This window comes from Haemaphysalis longicornis, unplaced genomic scaffold, assembly GCF_048455015.1.
Source record: "Haemaphysalis longicornis isolate Haplotype H1 unplaced genomic scaffold, Haemaphysalis longicornis Haplotype H1 scaffold_1, whole genome shotgun sequence".
NCBI classification, from domain to species: Eukaryota; Metazoa; Arthropoda; class Arachnida; order Ixodida; family Ixodidae; genus Haemaphysalis; species Haemaphysalis longicornis.
This window is the reverse complement of record NW_027526203.1, coordinates 470,129,264-470,149,361: the sequence shown is the minus strand read 5'-3', so window position 1 is coordinate 470,149,361 and position 20,098 is coordinate 470,129,264. Positions and strand designations below refer to the sequence as shown.

Genomic DNA, 20,098 nt, shown 5'->3' with positions numbered 1-20,098 from the left:
CGCTCTCAATTTGCTTGACCACGTTGGCCTTATCTCGCATGCGTGAGGCGCAGGGTTGGTCTGCACAGGGTTTGCTTGGCACGCAGTGCTTGGCTAGCTCAGACGCTGTGGAGGGTAGGGGGAGCAAAACGCGTTCCTTTTTTTTCTTTTTTTTTTAATAAACACTGGTGTCCATCTGCGAATGTAAACTTGTCCCGACTTATTTGACGCCACCCTCCCCACCCTACCCGCCACGGTGGCTCAGTGGCTAAGGCGTTGCACTGCTGAGCACGAGGACGCGGGTTCGATTCCCGGCCGCGGCAGCCGCTTTTCTGATGGAGGCGAAAAGCAAAAACGCCCGTGTGTGCGAGATTTCGGCGCACGTTAAAGATCCCCAGGTGGTCAAAATTAATCCGGAGCCCTCCACTACGGTGCGCTTCATCGCCTGCGTTGCGTCGGCGCGTTAAACCCCACAATCAATCACCCTCCCCACCCGCCCCCACTTAGGCCGAGTCGCCATCCTTATGTTAAAGTAGAATCTCGATGATACGAATCTCGCGGGACCGCGAGAAATATTCGTATCATCCGAAATTCGTATGAACCAACACAGACCAAAAAATTGAGCGCTGAAAAAAGTGTTCGTTTATTTCTTTTCTTACTTTCGTGTGAACAAATCCATGATTTTTTCTGCTTTTTTTAAACCCCCACGTCACAAAGCAGTCCTTTCTGGAGCGCGTAACGCTTCGCCTAGCTTCGCGCTTGTCTCCTCACTCCCGGTGTCCTACACGGCGCAACAGTCAAGCGTGAACCGCATGATGCGTTTTTGCACGCGATTCGCACGCCTTGGCTTTGCGCGCGCTATATTTTCAAGGCCGCATTGACGATTTCGCGCCCGCGGTATCTCCTACCTCGGTCAGAAAAAGACGCTGACGACTTGCGAAACGCTCGAGACAGCCCGCTGGCTCCGCCCGAGATGTTTAGGCTTAGCACTCCGGCAGATATTTTATGGGCGCTTTCACTAGCGGCGCGGATGGTGTTTTATAGTACCGTTTTCGCCAACGTTATCAGCTCCTTTACTGTACAAGAAACTTCGTGTCTGCCTTGAGCGGCAATTTAAAGAGCGGCTAGAAGCAGTCGCTCAAGCGGCCGTGCCACTTCGCGGCCGAAGCCACCGCCATGTTGCCGCCGCCGGCCGCGGCGCGCATGGGGCGTGCGGGGCGCGTTTTCGTGAGCAGAAAACAACAGCCCGGCCGTTTCTGGAGAAAGAAGAGTGACAAATGGGGAGAGAGAGCCGTCACTTGCTTGTTCGGCAGTCGGGCGCCTCGCCGGCTCGTTCGTATCATCCGCCGGGCCGCGCAGGTCCGTTCGTAACAGCCGAAATTTTTCCCATTGCAAACAATGCAATTTTGCCGGGACTTTTCAGAAATTCGTATCATCCCGAAATTCGTATCACCCAGAATCGTATCATCGAGATTCTACTCTAGTTTCATTCATTCAGTCATTCATTACAGACTTGGGATTTTAGCTAAAGATTCATAAATTACACGAAAACATGCTAAGTATAGTAGTTTAAATAAGTTCTTAGCCCACCTGTTGCGTGAGACTGTCAACTAAGCTGGCATTTACCCACACCCCGATCATACGACAGTCCGGGCTTACGGCGCTTTCATGCGGCTCCTTGAAAGTCGTATTATCAGGGTTCCACTGTACAACTTTCAAGGGACTGCGCGAAAGCGCCGTATTTCGCGCTGTATGACCGGGGTTGAGTGAATGCTGGCCTAGTAGGCAGTCTCACGTGACAGGTGGGCTAACAACTTATTTAAACTACTATATTGCGAACTCCTAACTGAAATCCCAAGTTTAAAGAAAAAAGAAAGGGAACACCTATTTTGTGCCCCCCTCCCCGCCCCGGTGTCTGCGCTAGCCCGCCAGCCATGCGCCACGTGCCACGCGACCCCCATGCTGTCTGACAGTGGCCCACCAGCCCTGCGCCTTGCGCAGCGAGATAATCTGGGCAGGGCGACGTGGCCATGCGGCCAAGCAAATTTAGAGGGCCAAGGCCAGGCCAGGCCAGGCAAAATGAATACAGTCGAACACGGATATATCGAACACGGGTATATCGAATTATTGTCTATATCGAACTCATAAATTATCCCCTCGAAAATTCTGTGTAAAAGTATAGGAATTCGTACATTTATATCGAACCGTATTTTTCCCGACATTGGGTATATCGAACGCCGCGCGAGCTGGAAGGTGCTCTTCGGCGGTCGCTGCACCCCCGATTGAGGTTGAGAAGGATGTCGAGGAATGCGCGGGCAGGGCGAAGACTGGCTCGCGGAACTAATCCCCCCTACCGGAAGGAATTTGCGCTTGCCCAGTCAGGCCCCGCTACCGGCCTCCGTAGCGTTAGCGGACGGAGCCCGGTATGCTAAATCTCTCTAGGCACACAAGCTTGAACGCTAAGAAAATGTGACAGTGCGAGGTAGGGATGACCTGACTGGGCACGTCCATTTGTTGTTCTTTTTTCTTTTTTTTTGCGGCTGCGTACGTTCCCCGGCTTGCCGAAAAAGAGTTTTTTTTTCTCTCTCTCTGGGTCTGTCTTCCCCCGATGACGTCTCGGGAAAGGGAAGAGGGAACGAAGGCGCTGGCGGCCTCCTCCTTCTTTTGCATTTTGATGCGGTTGCTGCTGTTTGGCGAGTTGTCCCGCACCTTACGGAGATCACTGTTTCTCTCGGAGATGACCATCGCGAGCGCTGTGTTGTGCATGGTGTGCGAAGGCGCAGCGTACTGCTGGAATTTTCTAGTTGTGCAGCCTCGAGAAGATCAAGAGCAGCGTCTTTAATTTCATTTCGAGGACTAAGAAGCAGGCCAAGATCAGCGATTTTTTTTACGGAAATAAAGCGTCCTGTTGCGTCGTGAGTGCGGAATTAGTCGTCATTCTTGAATGCGACGATCGGTAAGTGATCGTCCGCCATAGGTGATGTCTCAGAGCCCATATTTTTTATATCGAATTTTTCATATATCGAACTATTTCGCGATCCCCTTGGAGTTCGATATATCCGTGTTCGACTGTAGTACAAGGCAGCGATGAAAAAAGGCGAGAAAGAAAGGAACGGAGCGACAACACAGCGTTGAAAGACACTAGGGAGAGAGAGCGTCATGGAAGGAAGAAACTTCGATGAGCGGGCGAGGAAAACGAGTGTTCGGTCATCACCTTGGTGTTGCGTCGTATTTGTTCTCACGTTCGTCGCCTCGATGGGAGCTTCAAATTTGTGGTCCACTGGCCACCTAGATGTTGAATTCTCGTGGTTTGCGCGTTGGCGTTCTGCTGCCGCGTGAGGCTGTCGAAGGTTAAAGCGCAATCCTTCAGAGGTTCATTCAGAGGTTCATTCAGAATCCTTCAGAGGTTCATTCAGCTAATTGGCTAGGAAATATGCTCCATCGCAAATTACAACAAACATGTTTTGTTTCGCGCACTCCGTGGACTGCGTCCAGCTTTGCAGGTCATCCTTCTTCACAGAGTGAAAGGGCCCTAATTTTTATTCCCAGTGGCATGTGTTTTTTTTTTTTTTTCCAGTGGCACTGATCAGCTTCTTCAGTCGCTTCCATTCTCCCTCTGAGTACATTTTGCGAAATAGGTATCCAATACCAAGTGCTTCACAAGGCAGAGCTGGTATTTTACGAACGTATGTGCATTTACTGACCAGTAGAGGAGGAGGAGAATAAACATTTATTGACCGCAAGTGCTGATGGCAGGGCACTCGCCCGGTGGAGGGCAGGGCACTCGCCCGGTGGAGGGCATCCTTATGCCGAAATACCCAGGCTGCGACTGGCCATCCAGGCCCTCTTTACCTGTGCTTGCTGCTGTCCAAGGTCCTGATCGATCAGACGAGCCATCCACCGCTCAAAAGATGGGAACGGGACAGGGGGCAGGTTTGGAGTTTGTTGGCACTCCCATACCTGGTGGTACAGGGTGCCGGGCATTGGACAGAAATTGCAAAGGGAGGGATACTGAGTGGGGTAGATGGAATGGAGGAGGGTGCTGTGGGGATAAGAATTTGTCTGCAATCGCCGAAGAGTGGTGGCTTCTTCTCTGGTTAACCCATCACGTTGTTCCGGCTCCAGGGGTCATTTCATTGGACTTGACTGTCTTTGGAGAAAAACTCCCTAAGGATGTTCAGACACACCCCTCATGGTTGCACAATCATGGGAAGTTTTTGTACCTTTTGGTGGAGTGGGTGACTAGCAAGGTGGGATTTTGATTCAGCACTTGTTCTTGCATGCAGGACGTGATTCAGGCGTTCAAGGAAAAGTACATCTTTCCTACCATCGTGGACTGTGAGCGGGATGAAAAATCGTATCCTTTCTTGGTTGATTGCTTGTGCCAAACTTTTCCCCTGTTCTTTTTTATGTAGCTCATTTTGCTAGTAGGAGGGTTTAGGAATTATTGTCCAGTAGTATTCCTTTTTTTAATAGCTCTTGGCCTGTTATTTACAACTACACATTGATTTGCTTTCATTTTCGAAGTATTTTATTTTTTTGGCGAATACTTGCCAAAATGTGTCAGACAGGTAGATGGCAGTTTTGAAACTGCTGAAATACTCAGCTCGAGGATCCTGCCAAGTAATCCGTGATACATCGGCAGCCAGAACTTGGCCTTCAGCCCGGCCTTACATGCATGTCTGGCATTTGCAACGGTCACATAAGGTGCTCATTGTAGTACTCCCTGTGGTGCAACTTTTTGTCAAGTCATATGCTGTTGAATATTTTTCTTTTGAGTACTCCATAGACAGCCCAACGCTATTTTGACTTTCGGGTCCAAGTGGTGCCCTCAAAGTAGGCCACCTAAGGGCTGAATGATGGATAAGACCGGTGTTGTTACTTTCGATGGCTACACATTTACATTCATTCACAAATCGAGGGTAGTGCTGTGTATAACCTTGACAGCAATAGAAGGATGTTGCTATTCCTGTGCAGTATCTCCTGTGACAGCTGCACATGCAAGTGTCTGTGGGGACAGGAGACAAGTCTTGCGCGAATGCCAGCAACAGTAGCCCTGGCGGGCCGCTCGGCCCTAAAGAAAAAGAATGGGGCAGTCTTGTCCCTGCTTGGAGTGATGGGCAGCCACCTGAGCAACGCTTGTCGCTCCGTCAATATCTGAAAGAAGGGGGCCGTCACGTTGGCCAGCTCAGCGTGGAATCGGCATGAAGTTAGTGCGGAAGGCATTGAAAGTATTTGTTTCACAGAACTGAGGAAGCCATTGCCAGCATCACCAGCCTTTATGCTTAATAGCTTAGAAGTAACAGTGTGTGCAGGGGAGCTGAAGGTGAGCCAATACATTTTGGAATGCGAAGTTGGCCACAAGGTCTACCCGTAGCACTCCCAGATCTCTGAGCAGCTAGACATAACAGGGATGCTTGCTGCTTTCCATGAATGTGTTGTATGCAGCAGTGGACCAGAAGGGAACAAGTTTCCTGGCATGCAAATAGAATGTGCTGCAGTTGACAGGTTGGCAGTCTGGAGGCAGGTTGGCAGTCTGGAGGCACAGAAATTGTTCCTTGCTTCTTGGTGCTTATGAAATCCAATGCCAATCATGCAAATTTTTGGCAAACACTCTGCATGTTCACAAGGCACGAAAAAGAAAAGCACGTCAAGGAGGCACGAATATGTGTTACAGCAAGTCCTTCAAAAAAAGCGAAATTTGACGCTTTGTGAAAGCAGTGCATTGCTTGCTATCGCTGAAAGCTGAGGTTGCAAAAAAGAAAGGATGCACTGACTAGTGAGCTCTACAAATGCAAAGAACGATTGAATGGCCTCAAAGATAGCGATTTAGAAGACTTGGTGAAGAAAGTGGAGCTGCCGGAAACTAGGGTTGCCACCTGCCCGGTTTTGGACCGGCCCGACCGGTTTTTTAAACAGCGGGCCGGTTGCCAGTCCATACTTGAAACCGGCCGTTATTGGCCGGTTTTTTGGCCTTTGCGCATTGGTTATGTCCGTTTTGGCGTTTTATACGCGTCAATTCAACAGCTAAGACGACAAATATGTGTCGACAAGCTGCGCAAAGACACGCGAGCAGAGAAAATACGCGGGCGAGTGCGCTTTCTGAGATGGAGGGGGACCTACTTTGCACATACAGAGCAATAACCTAGCTCTCAATCACTTTCAGTACAAACGTTATGTTGATTTCTCTCTAAGGAAACGCTACAATAAATGACACTGCATGTGAAAAACGTGGCGTCTTTTTTCAACACAAATTAAACAAGCCCCCCCCCCCCCCCATCCCTCCCTCCCTCCCCTGAAGGGCCGGGTTTTTTTTTTTTTTTTTTTTTTTTTTTTTTTTTTTTTTTTTTTTTTCTTCCCGGTGAAAGGTGGCAACCCTACCGGAAACTCAAATCATGCTTTCAATGGAATGCGTAGCGGCTGCGAAGACAACATCGAAACATACCAGGCACTATACAGACAACTGGCTGCTACTGTCTTCTTTTGCAGATTCGTTCGCTGTCCACCTACCGATTTCTTCGGGACAGTCGCACACTACCCTTGCCTTGTGTGAAGACCGTGAGAAATTACATTTCTACCATAGGGATGAAGCGTGGTTTTGATGCCGAGTTTTTCTCAGCACTGAAAAAGAAGCTCGAAGCAAGATCCGAGTTCCCAAAAGCACGGTGTGCTTCTCTTCAACGAGATTCAAGTACAAGAAAGAAAATGTGTTGAGTCGAGAACGCTAACCTTTATCGGGCTTGTCGATAACGGTAATGACAATGGCAAAACATCTGCCTTGGCCAACCACGCCCTCGTGTTTGTTTTGCCCTTTCGGGGAAAACTACGCCCAACCAATTGGAGTATTTGCCTCAAGAGGGGCAACAAAAGGAACTGTGCTGAGCCAGTTGCTGCTGCAGGCTATTGTGATGTTAGAAGAGGCAGGAGTGATCGTTGACGGCATCGTATGCAATGGAGCAAGCACCAACAGGAAGATGTGGACCTGTCTTCGTGTCAGTGGTAAACTTGGCGCCACAAAGCACTTCTTTGAACACCTGTTGTCTGAAGACAGAAAGGCCTACGTGTTCTTCGATGTGCTGCACCTTTTTAAGTGCATCAGGAATAGACTACTGAAACAGCGCCTGCTCAAAGTAAAAGATGGTGGTTTTACGTTGCAGTGTACAAAAGAGACCGGAAGAATGCAGGCGGCTTGAAGTTCTGCCCTAAAATAAAAAACCGCCATGTAAACCCCTCAAACATGGACCTAGTACGAGTAATACCCGATACACTTGCACCCAATCCGACTCAAATGAGGGGCTTCGAAGGCCATTCAGAATCCGCCGTGCTCCACTAAAATTTCGATGGCATTTGAAAGCTTTCGCTATCGCTCACTGTGCTGCGTGGCGCTGCTGCTGTCGAGTTCTGTTTTTACACATTAATGCTGCAATCAAATTTAGCTACATCCCTTGGCATTAAAATAATATCAAATTATAAATAACGTAAACTTTAACACGAATTTTGCTTAATTCTGGATCGCAATCAAAATTTCTTGTGCTGTTTTGTGCTGTCTGGCCACACTGGTTTGCCGCTTGCTTGCACTGGGGCTGAGAGTAGGGAATTACTACATCTTGATATCATGATTTCAGAGAACGAGAAGTAAACAAAGTCCCATGATTAAAAATAATGACCTAGTCCCACAATTAAAAATATTTTGTTTGTTTTAAGTTTGCCAGTAATGTATTTGTTTATGCTGACTTGGAACGCTGTGGGCGAGAGTACTAGAAATGGCATTCGAGAGCCCAAATCTCTCTCTGGGTGCTCATTTGACTCGAATGGCATTTGGCCCGAATGGCATTTCAAAACCCAGTAAAGCAGCACAACTTCGCATTTCAGTCAAATGACATTTAGTTCAGATGACGTTCAGACGCTAGTGTAGGAGGGGTATAAAACTTGCAACTCAAGTGCTCAGCCGGTCTATGGCTTTGGCAGTCAAATACTACACACAGTGCAACGTATTCAATGGGCCGGAGGCTGCAGGCACTGTCGCGTTCACTGAACTCGTGAATTACCTATTTGACGCAATGAACAGACGTCATCCTAGCGAGGCTGTGCGCAAAGGAAGCAAGGACATTCCTGTAATGATAGAATCCCTACAGTGGCTTGATGAATGGGAATGCGAACTGATGTCTGGAGGTATCATCAAGGACATGATTCTTCCTCCATCAACCGCCGAAGGCCTCAGGGTAACCATCTTGTCTACATTGAATCTGACAGAACATCTGCTGACAGAATGTGGGTTCAAATATTTTCCTACTGTAAAACTCCGGCACTCTGTCGAACGATTCTTTGGGAAATTCCGACAAGCAGGAGGTGACAACGACCACCCTGATATGCCGTTTCTTCAACTGTACGGAATGCTCGTCGTCTACAGCCTCCTACAGCTGCCTAAATTTGAGAACTGCAAAGCACGACAAGAAAGGCCACTGCTGGATTTACCTGCTTTTATAGCCACATTCAGTTGCAAGAAATCTGACGAGACGGTTCTGAACCAGCTCAATTGAGGCAAAGCTAGATGGCCTGATCGACACAGAAGAGTGGTATTGACGTCGTAGCAGAGGATTGTGACTGCACCGAAGTGGTTGAGGCCATCTTGTACTATGCAAGCGGATTCACAAGTCGCTAAATAACGAAATTGCTGCCGTGCACAAAGTGCAGGCAGTCACTTTCTGTAGCCACTGCGACAAGGCAGGAGGCGTCCCTTACACTCTCCAAGGAGCGAGGGGGCCTCATGCACCTAACACAAGCCTTGAAGAGATGCTTCGCTGTGCCGAAGGATATTTTTCAGCAAACGGGAATGACTGCGACATCTTTTGGTCGACAATTGGGCACGTGAAAAATTTTCCTCTCACCTTCCCATGTGATGAGCACAAGAACCAGGCCATAGCCAAGATATGGAGGTATTACGTCACTATGCGCATGAGGCAACACTGTCTCTGAACCAGGAACTCTGTGAAGCTGTCACATGAACAAAAGAAACAATCAAGGCTCTGCACGAAATGTGCGCCCTGTGTATGCTTTTATCTGTCTGGTCGTACCTGTTTGTTATGCAATTTTGTTGTATATTTGTTGCATTCAGAGTATACAGGTTTAGGTGACGTGCAGTGCAATGTTTCTACAAACAATGCTTGATTATATTTTTTAGGTAAATATTTATTTCCCCAATGTTCTGGGGGATTCAACGTCCTAAACTAAAAATATTTTCAGTGTGCTGAAGCAGATGTGTAAAGTGTGGTACCATCTTGAGGTACAATGGAGTCGCTTTTTACAGAAACAGCTTTGCACTGTGTCCTTTTTAAAAGGTCTTTTTCTGATGCCGAAATGTGTGGCTATTCACTTTCTAAATTACCATGAGCCTGACAACGCTCACTGTACACCTGAAATGTGGGCTTCTAGTAATGGATAACCTTAGCAGCGGTCATAAATTATGTAAAAATTTCGAGAACTGTCCAATAACGCGTGCGCACTTCTGCGCCGCTTTGCCTAATTTTCACTTTTCTTTTTGACTGAATAATTTGTACATTTAAACCCTTAGTGTAACATCGTCAATTATGTGATTTTTGCCGATACAGGATATTACATGGTCGGTGGCTTCACGATTTTTTGTGTTAACAGGTTTGTTTTTTGGGGTTTCTGCTCGAGCAAGATTGCTTACGCATTAAAAGAAAATGCCCCATCCATTCGCTCGTACCAGCATTTGGCCAGTCTAAAGACAGAAAATTAATTGTGAAGGCGGTCTCTTCAACCAACAGAAGCGCAGAAGAGCGCACACTCTCTTGCTTCGGCCACAGGATGTTTCGGTAACCCGGCGAAATGCCGACGCCACACCACAGCCGGGCTGGACTGGGCGCATGCGAACAGAACATGCATGAACAGAAGGCGCACCACCGCTTCAACCCGGCCGTGGCGATACCGTGCAGTTTTGTTGCTTGCCGCCAGATGCCGGAAACTTAACCTTCGCCAAGTGCTTGCGACGTTATCAGGCTGCCCCAAGAAGCTCCGGTTCCCCTCCCGTCTTATTCTTGCTGCGTGGCCAAGAGGAAGCTTCGGTGCAGTTGGCCTCTAACTAATATTGCATCTTTCTTTGCACTGTATTTCTAATGCAAGCTCAGTTTTTACGGGGTCATGGAAGCAATCCTGTTCCTGTGTCTAGAATTGTGCCTTTCTTATCAATCGTTGTGCTCCGCCAAGTTTTTCCTATTGACGTACACCTCAGAATGTTGAGCTGGATGGAGAACCTGGCGCTTCACTCGTACGACGTCCGTGAGGCGGGACCACCAACGCTTGACGACGCAGAAGGAAACTGCGATGTGGCTGGCAGCGACGATGATACGCCTAATGACAAGGCAAGCCTTTCCTGTTTTGTGTTTCCATCATCCAATGTGAGGGCTGTTTGTTCGCAAAAGTAATATTTATGCGAGACCTCTGTGCTAGGTTTCTGTTGGAGGTAGTTTACTGCTTGGCATGCGTGGGCGACTAGCACATTGGCTAAGGTGTGAATTAGAGTGACATTTTGTGGGCGTGCAGTTACACCCATCAGCAGGGCCAAAAGCATGTGTCGTGGCACACATTTCCTTTCCGTCACAATCACTTGCAGGGACACAAAGCTGACATCCCGGAGCAGGAAAACAGCAGCACAGGACAGAACTGCGCCGAGCCGGAAGAATGTTTGGGTGCCAAAAAGCAAGCAGTCCAATAAAAAGAGCAGTGTTGGTGATATTGTACGTCTTTATTGTGCGCATAATGTGCGGCCTACTGGTCGCCTCTAGCACAGAAATCACATGCACATCACCACTAGAGGGTAAAGATCAGGTCACTTATGTATGCTACAGAAACAAAAACAAAACGCTAAGTATTTATTTTGCTCAACATAACAAGTAGCACTCTACGCCCCATTAATGCTACACTGTTGCTATTGATGCATACATGTCATTGCTGCAATATTCTCCAATATGCGGTGCTCAAGGGATGTTGAGGCACACAAGAAACAAGAAGTTCCAAATAGTTGTGGCCTTGGTAGCTGTCGCAGACTTGAAATAAGAATGTAAGAAAACTGTGCAGGCTATATTGCAGCACTATACTGAATACTGTGCAACTTTCAAGTGTCTATGGCACATGTTTTCAGTACTGCAACACAAAAGCACACACTGTTTGCATTCTCCAATGTGCAGTCTAGGTTGCACACTTGCATGTCAGCTACATGGCACAGTGCCCCTTTTCATTGTCCTTATTAACCGAATGAGCTCAAGGGAGTACTGACACTACATTTCAAAGCTGGGATAACTACGTAAAAGGCTTCCTTTGTATACGGAGATATATCCCAGCAAGTTTCAACGGTAAGCGTTCAGTATAACATATTTTAAATTCATTTTTATCTTTGCACACACGAGAAAGCTCGGAACAAATACCCTTTCGCAATTGGCATCAGCATGACGGCATCTACTCCTCCCGGCCCCAAACTGCCGACGTGACGCACTGGCTGCGGTTGGCAGGCGCTGTTCTGCCATGTGTATCACGTCACGGGTTTTGGGACTGACATCATGCTTCCCGGCACGTAGAGGTTAAGGCCGGTCTGGGTGCGCAAGCGAGCACGCGTCCACACCGGCAGTGGTGCGACGAAAACAGTGATGTCACGTGCACCCTCCTGTCATGGCGGCCGCCTCGGTGTTCGTTTAGTCGGAACCAAAACTGGCACAAATAAACGAGGCTGTAAAGAATTACTTATGCTGTGTTCGACCGTCAAATGTGCCATTCTATGATTAGTGGGCTGGTGGGCACCCATAGCAGCGAAAAAAACTACAATGAAAATTTCGTGTCAGTACTCCTTTAACAAGGATGTTGTCTGTGCACGTTAAGAATGACTGCAGGTAACAAAATTGAGTGATGCCTTCACAAATAAAACAATGGACCTTTTTCCAGTAGCGATTTGCTCATGCGCAGGCTGCAGGTCTGCCTTCTTTGCAGTAGGCTCGGGCAAAGTAAAAAAAGGGCGCCCCCTCATCTTGCTGCTTGAGGAGCAGCTACGCTTTCTAGCGCTGCACATTTTTATTTTCTCTTTTTTAACAGCTCGTGGTGGGTTCATATGTGCACACAAAAAAGGCTTTCAAAGGAAAGGGGCAAAGACGTTTGAGGCTGACCACGCTTCGAGCACATGGGTGCCGGTGAGGGAGTAACAGAAAGGGAAAAAGTGAAGAAAAAGGGGAGCTTCAACCACTGCAGATTAGTCATGGGAACATGCGCCTCCTACCGTTACATTCATGTGAAAGGTACAGGTGAAGGGTGGGTGCGGGAAGGACTGCAGGAAAAGAATATTTTGTGCACAAGTTCTCCGAAAGACAGACTTTTTGGGGGGCGTGCCTCGCTGCCATTCTTAGTTCGCCGTGGCGGCCGCTAGGAGGACCGATACTAGAAAAAGATCCATTGTTTCTGACTGAGCCACATGACAGAGACAAAACTGTCGTTGCTTTAAAGCCGTGCCCGAGTCAAGTGCATGCTATATAGTGCAGTACCATTCATGTCTTGAAAACTATCACAGTGCCAAAAATTCAAACCTGACTGACAGAATTAATGTGATTTCGTAAGCATACTGCGAAAAATGCCCAATGTTTAGGGGAGGTACTATATCTGAATCGTAGTGCGTCGGAGAACGGCATCGTAAGAGAGAAAACTATTTGGGGGACGAATGTGTGACCAACATTCCTCTTGTCCAGAATCTTCTGTTCATGAACACTTCCAAGAGCGGCCGAGTGGAGCTTGACGGCACAATCCAGCCACTCATTTTAGGAGAGACGTCAGGCTGGTGATAGGCAGCGAGCTGACTATGAGAAGACAAGGTTTCATTAGTGTTAGGCTCCAGCACACCAGGATGCAGCACTGGGTAGATGTGCATGGCACTTACGCAAGCCCAAGCCTTGGCAGAATAAGACAAGGCTGTACGCCAGCTTCCCTGGCTGAAAGAGAAGTAAATGTATGTGCATCCATAAAAGTGGTAAAGCTCAGTTCAAGCGCTTTTCCATTTCAGTGAATGCCCTTCACTGCCCCCTCTATCATGCAAGTAGAGACCAATAGCTTGTGATCAGCTGTGCTAAAGGGGTCATGAAAATGAAACGTATTTGCCTTTTTTTCATTTACTCTGCTTGAACAATTTTTTCAGAAAATAATTGCAAAATATTTATGAAACTGGTTGCTTATAGATATTACGAGACGTCTTTGAAATATGCTCGTTTTTAGGCACACCTCAAGCAACCGTGCAATACCTTTGGTCGTCAGCACAACTAGCAGTGACATGCCCAGGGCATTCAAGAAATGAATGCACTTCGAGATTATTATTGTGTTTGGACCAGCCGGTAAATAATTCTTGAGAAATCTATATCTACCTCGACAGTCCCGTTAGTATGGAAATTGGCAAAAATATTTCCCATATCCGGCAACAAGTAGTCACCATTCAATTATCATCCAATTTCATGAATGTCTGAATCGTGTAAACTTCTTGAACATAAAATCTTCAGTCATGTTATGGAGTTTCTTAAAAGTAAACTTTTTGTGTGATTTTCTGCATGGTTTCCGTCGCGGATTTAGCACAATAACTCAGCTTGTTGAATTTTCTCATGACACTGCTCACGCTCTTGACAAAGGAAACCAAATTTATGCAATTTTTATAGACTTATCCAAGGCGTTCGATACCATTATCCACTCAAAACATCATAAACTTCGCGTTATACTTAGTAACTTGGCCTCAGTTGACTGGATTGCTAGCTTTTTGCATGATTGCTCCCAATATGTTTAGTAAGAAAGAAAAGGCGGAGTTAATCTTTTGAATACATACCCACATGTTGCTGCATGGTTCACTGTGCCACTTCCATAATATTTGTTCCACAACATTGAACATTAATTATTGTTGCACAGTAATTAATGTTTACTCCACATGAAAGCGCACTTTTTGGCATGGTGTACTTCCTGACTGTTCGGCGAGTTGGTGCTGGAGCTTCGCAAGCAGGGCAGCGCTAATGGACGAGGATGTGGGAAGGGAGACGACAATCCTCTCGCATCCTCACTGTTAGCACTGCAATGTCCTCAATGATACCTTCATCAATCAACTGCTGCAATAAAACAGTTGATTGAATAAGAAGAAAGTACGTTCTATGAATATGCGTCTTGTCCGTTAAAAAAAAAAAGAAGCAAAGTCCCCGAAAAACCTTTCGCTACGGCGAAGGAGAGCATAACTTTTTTTCGCTACAGTTGGCCACACACCAGTATCTATGAGGGAGTATTGCGAGGCACAAAGGTGCACTTTCATAGACCAAGCGTGTTAAATTATCTGTCTTGTCATAAACCCCTGCTGCTGGCCAAATTCAATGCAACTGGCCAAGCATATTTGTTGAGGCAGCTTACCGCGTCGGCAAGGATGTCGTCAATATCGTCAAGCTTCAGCAAAGCAACCTTTGCAGGATCAATTTTGCTCAGAGTGGCCTGGGTTGCATCTGCGTGTGCCTGTGTACTGTTTGTCACCAGGAGCATGTCAGTTCTGTCAAGACAGTGATGCAGTAATGTCAGCCGTTTTATAACTGCAAGGCTCCACACTAAAATAAGCAAGGTGCCTTACTTGAGATCTTTCTTCAAGCTGCTTGAAATGTCACTTCGACTATGGCGCAAGGAAAGAAAGGGATCAACACACAAACATTCAGCTTCATAAGGCTTATTAAGTATTAATGGATGCGCACTGACACAGGGGCACAACCTGCATACGTTGCAAAATAGCTCACGTGAGATACGCTTGAATGTAGAGGCTGGAGTTCCTCTGGCTCAGTGTCTGCTTCACACTTTCAGCGTAATTGAGTGCAGGGTGTCCCTTGGCAGCCTTGCTGGGAGATTCCTCAGCACTCTACAATAAATACCAATTACGTCAGTTTCATAGCCCCATTATAAAGCACTTGAGGGGCTTAAAATTTCTGATTGGTAATGTGAACTTATTAAGATCTGGAAAGAGCCCTCTTAAATTTTGTTTAAATTTTTTACACGCACACGTATGGTGGCCGAAATGGACCACACAAGCCCTCCGATCAGCCTCAGAGAGACATGGATAAGCCCCTGGGCATCAGTGTTGCCAATTAGCTGTAGCATCACGTCCACTCATGCACTTTACAAATGGCTGTACTACACCTATAGCTGCAGCTTAATTATGAACTCACCATGAGCTGTGAAAGTCCGCTCTGTTCCAACAGCTTTGAGAGAACCTGCAAACACCCATGAAATGCTGCTAATGTGCACAGCTCTGGCATTGCTGGTGGTAGTTGCCGCTACCTCTTTACCTTGCCAAACTTATGGAAAACTAGAAAGTGTTCCATTGGTGGTGGGGCTGACTTCTTGTCACCTTGGTACCAGCACACAACCTGCACAAGCATGGCGTTTCCCACATGTACTGCATACTTATGAATGGTACGTCACAATGAACCAGTACCTGGTAATTGAAGAGCTCCACCAGGCTTGCTTCTGTGCACGAGCAGTGAATAAGGATGGATCCAAGCACAAGTTCCGGGCAGTTGGTCTGCAGTTAAAATGAGATTTACACTGAGCACGCAAGAAAGGAAACCCCAGGCGATAAGGCACATGACTGATTCCTATCATCTCCTGGAAAAAACAACGCAATTTTTGCAAAATTGTCATGCGAAAAAAAAAAAAAAGTAGAAGCTACATCAATAAAGTAGCTTGCAAGTTTATTGAACTGCACACACATGCATGAAAATAAACGTCTGAAATATGTTTGCGAACTGTGAGGAAACGATTATATCCATGGTAAATTAAGAGGTCATTATAAGTGTACGCATCACATGGTGTTTTAAATAAATTTCCTTGAAATGGTCATTGTTTGAGTTTGTACTGGAGAGGCTAAAAAATTCCAAGCAACTTAGTGGCAGCTGCAACTACACGACTGCATTCATGCGCATTTCCATGCAAGGAGAATATTTGTGTACAGTAGCGACATTGCCTTACCGTAAATCTAGCAAGGATGTTTGCTCCTGCTCCTTCACCAAGACAAACACAGTATGGAATCCTATCGAAATACCAAAGGCAGAACACACACTCACCCCGCTGCGGTGGGACCAACTATAGAAAAAAGCTGCACAGCAGCACATACTTGAAGTAGTGCAACACGTCAGCCATATCCAGAGCAAGGTCATCCAAGGTTGGGAACTTGTAGCTGCACAAGCCAAGCCAAGCACTTAACTACAGCAGCTTCGGCACAGTTTGCACAACGTGAGAATAATAGGAACCTCAAACAAGCTGGCAGTAGATATGTTGCAGCCATGCCTTGAAACACTTTCCTGCCCGTGCCCATACAAATCGATAGTCTATACTATCGACGCTTTCAAGTTCAAATTTTGACGTTTTCCCATTACAATTTGGCGCTTTCTGAGTGCGCTCTAAAAGCTGGCGCCATTTACCGAGTAGTAGAGGCACTCACATCCTCTTTGGTTTGTTTTTCTGTGCTCCACAATTTTTTAAAGCACCGCAGGCATCCTGTGACGGGCGCTCATGATACAAAGCTGGTGTCAACATCGCGCGCTACAGCGACTCAGAAACACCATATTTTTAGCAATTTGGACGATTCTACACGCGACTTTTCGGATGACATTAGTGGCACTGACTCAGAGCACAACATTTCGTCATCGGATTTCAGCACCGAAAGCGACAGTGCGCCAAATCGGCCCAGAACCTGGTACCCCTGTTCAACACAAGCCCCCAGAAAGTGCAAAAGTATCAAAACTGTAAATTGTGATATGGACAAAAAATAGTGGAGCAGAAAACCAATGTTTTCTGCGATGCATGTGTGGTCAACCTATGTTTCGAGTAGTACCTGCTTTGCACAGTGTCACAAACCCTGCTAGTGTTAACATTTGTTTTGTAAGTCAAGAAATTTACAGTCAGGCATTTGATATTTGCAGGGGTTTTGCACCAATAGTATAGGTACAAAATGTATAGCTTGAGTTTTTTGCATGTTATTTACTTGTGCAGCAGCACCGACCGATTTTTTTTTTCTTTTTTCAAATAAAGATTCCTGCTTGAAACAATTGCCACTGCAAAGAAAATTTACTCTTCTACAATTCCACACCATACTTATTTGTAGCATGTTTTTTTGTGACCGGGGAAAAATTGTTCGCTGGACTACCCAAAATCGCTGCTTTTCCTGTGGGCAGGAAAGTGTTGAGCATTTTGAGGAAGAGAAGGGGGGATTGGGATCAACTTTGTTTTTTGGTGCAGAGTAATGAAATTTGGCAGAGGCCCATTAAATGGTGAAATTTAACATTTCGTTTTTTTCTGTTACAAAGGTTTACGAAATGCCCACTTGTGGAAGGCCTTGCAGTGTAATAAAATATGGTAAGAAGTTATGAATGATTTCTAATTTTCGTCAAAAGCACTCTACACAGTATGACAATCCAAATTTTTTTAAATGAATTTTTTATAGAGAACATTATTCTCACCTGTGCCTATTAAAACACAACCGACTCAGCCATAATTATCATTTAAAAAATAGCAAGGCCCTAAAATGAAAATGTCAGAATGTCAAACCCTTCACAACACTTCAAAGATCGAAGTAAAGCAAACAGGGTCAATATCCGTCAAGTGGTTGCCCTGCTATACTTTCCAGGCACAAAAAAGAACTCCAATGTAACTGAATCTTGCAGCTTGGCGTGTCTCGTTCTCAAAGCCAAAACCTCTGCACCCTGAGGGTGAAGTCTGTGGCCAGAAATTGGTACGCTGTACAAAAAAAGCAACTGTAATATGTAACCTCACTAAAGCTATGATGCTCAAATACATTTCAGTTATGTTGTAGTGTCAAGCACATACTGAGTCAGGCAGTTTGTGCTACATTCCTTTGCACTGCACATGACAAAACTTGTTATGAGAAAAATGGGACTAACTCTTCCGGCAAATCTGGAACACCGTGCACCTGTCCGGGAACTTCAATGTGCAGAAACATGGACTTGTCGCTCACACTTGTCATGCAAGAGCGAGCAGCAAACTGGACAAAGTCAAGGTCTGAAAGAGAACCGTTTCCAATTAGTTCGAGCAAGCACAAGCTCCAATAGTTCCTCAGCTCTGCCTTAACTTACAAGTTGAGCCCACATCATGCACAGTCAGAAAGACTGGTTTTCTGGGGTTTGTCATTGAAATGTCACCCTGGAAATTAAGGCCAGCTCATTAGTAGGCAACCAAAATTCTGAACAACACCTGACACACAAAGGTCAAAGGCAAGGGCACATTTCTATTTGTACCTGCACATGTACATTGAGGCTGCCACATCTCGGTGTTTTGACAGTGATGACCTGTAAAAAAAGAACAGTAAAATGATTGCACCATCCAAGTGATGTACTTCATTTGCAGTGTCTTGCATTTGCCTGTAACTAAATGCATTACAAAGATCCAGGTGCGCAGCCAAAGCATATCTGCAATAGATTTTATAGATACCGCTAGCATGAGTGCTAACAGCTGTCTTCTAGTTAACATTAACGGTTTATAAGCGACCATGCTTCAGATGAAGGGTTTGGGGTGCTTGACTCTTTCAAATTTATTCTCTTCCCAAACACGGTACGAGCTCAGGGGATTAAAGAAAAAGTTCAGGTTGTGCAAGTGAAGGCAGTATTCAAGACACTAAAACGTTTGTTAAAAGGATCGAAGGTTTAACGTAGGGATGCCTGTGCCCTTGACTTTTAGTCGACACAATTCTGGTTACTTAATAAATTCATATACCTGGGGCAAAAGTGGTCAATAGTTATAGTTCGGGCTGGTTACACAGTAATTGAGCTTTATTTGAGCTGGTGCGAGCTTATAATGGTTGTTACAGTGCTAGCTAAATGAAGTTTATTTACAGCAAAGCGCAGTCTTGCATCAGGTATTTCTCATTTACAACCAAAGTGCGAATTAACCTACGAATGCTTGCAGGAAATGGGACACGTGTTCGATCAGTAATGGTTAGTGCACAGAATAATTGGCGGTGCATTGCATGCCAACTGAGCAGCACCCATAGATATGAATGAGCCAGGTAATGCGAAACAAATGAGCTTCTCTGGGAGGTAGGCATGGCGGAGGGCCCAAAACAAGACGCTGTACAATAAACAACTATTCTGAATTAACATCATCGGGTATACGTACTACAATGATTAAAACAAGCCAAATTGGAAAATTGGAAAGTACAGAGCTTGCAGCATTCAGTCTGCCACTCAAGGGCGTCTTTCTAACTACTGGTGCTAAATTTGAGGGAACTATGATGCAGTTATAATTACTGCACGTCAACAATGTATGTTGCGTGAAGATACCGTCACTACATGTCACAAAGAAAACAAAGTTTGTTATGTCACACAGTGCTCAGACGCAGTACGTACGTCAAGCGAATTCTTTTTATGTTGCGAGTCATCGAAAACATTGGTTCATATCTTAAAAATATTTACGCGCTGCCTCACTGCGCCAAATGGGCGCAGTATTGAGCCTCTGTTGCGAGGCTCAAACGACTGACAGAGTTGCACTTTCGCGCTACGCGGGACTGCGGAAGTACGCGGGTGCACTGATTGCTACAAAAACATACCTTTTGCACTTAGAGCGCGACAGCGAACACTGGACTGGAGGTCATAAGATGGTTGAACGCAACCGAAACCGCGGGACGCTACGCTGCTGCGCAGTTGCAGCTTCCCGCAATCTTCGATGTTTCGATTAGTACTGCACTCACCTCGGTGTAGAGATCTTCAAAAACCTGCCCCCGGAGTGGTTGGGCTTTGCTGCTGTCGCACATTACTGGTTACAGCGCTTTTAGTTTTAATTCCTCCGCTGCGCGCTTACTGCGAGATCTGCTACGCGGATGTGAGCAGTTGCGGCGCGCAATACCGCTACATTGATGAGCGTACGCATACGTGTTGTTTGTTTTCTTCTGCAGTGCGCGGTACAAGTTTACGTTCGGACATAGTCGGTAGTAATTCGGATCCAGCGCACTTTAATTAATCGTCACAATTTTCATGTTTCTCTAGTAGAAGACTCTTCAGAGAAAATTAAAGCAAACGCGGTTTCGTCGGTTTTGTTTGCTGTCGATCAG

At 46.1% G+C, this 20,098-nt stretch overlaps 2 protein-coding genes across 8 annotated transcripts in view; one reads left to right on the top strand and one right to left on the bottom strand.

Moving 5' to 3' along the window:
- The window catches only part of Pus1 (Pseudouridine synthase 1), a 46,340-nt gene extending 35,608 nt beyond the window's left edge, over positions 1 to 10,732 (top strand). For both annotated transcript variants that reach the window (XM_077688165.1, XM_077688164.1), the window contains exons 10-12: positions 4,266 to 4,336; positions 10,232 to 10,361; positions 10,613 to 10,732. In XM_077688165.1, the coding sequence (XP_077544291.1) occupies positions 4,266 to 4,336; positions 10,232 to 10,361; positions 10,613 to 10,714 (303 nt within the window). In that variant the 3' untranslated portion in view covers positions 10,715 to 10,732. The remainder of the gene's footprint in view (positions 1 to 4,265; positions 4,337 to 10,231; positions 10,362 to 10,612) is intronic.
- Positions 10,733 to 10,921: 189 nt separating this feature from the next.
- On the bottom strand, positions 10,922 to 20,084 carry LOC144156249 (uncharacterized protein ZK1073.1-like). 6 transcript variants are annotated; one of them, XR_013319728.1, is made up of 15 exons: positions 19,739 to 20,084; positions 18,291 to 18,341; positions 18,129 to 18,195; positions 17,937 to 18,054; positions 16,151 to 16,213; positions 16,006 to 16,066; positions 15,473 to 15,559; positions 15,324 to 15,404; positions 15,204 to 15,248; positions 14,778 to 14,896; positions 14,618 to 14,656; positions 14,407 to 14,539; positions 13,841 to 14,114; positions 12,914 to 12,965; positions 10,922 to 12,833 (listed from the first exon to the last, which is right to left on the bottom strand). XR_013319728.1 is itself a non-coding variant. In XM_077688168.1 (14 exons), exons 1-14 carry the CDS (start codon positions 19,799 to 19,801, stop codon positions 12,790 to 12,792), a joined length of 1,023 nt encoding a protein of 340 aa, XP_077544294.1. In that variant the 5' UTR covers positions 19,802 to 20,081; the 3' UTR covers positions 10,922 to 12,789. The 6 variants fall into 6 exon arrangements, 4 of the variants coding, with proteins under 4 accessions (XP_077544294.1, XP_077544293.1, XP_077544297.1 ...); XR_013319727.1 differs by having other exon boundaries at positions 10,922 to 12,965; XM_077688168.1 differs by lacking the exon at positions 13,841 to 14,114 and having other exon boundaries at positions 19,739 to 20,081.
- Positions 20,085 to 20,098: the final 14 nt, after the last annotated feature.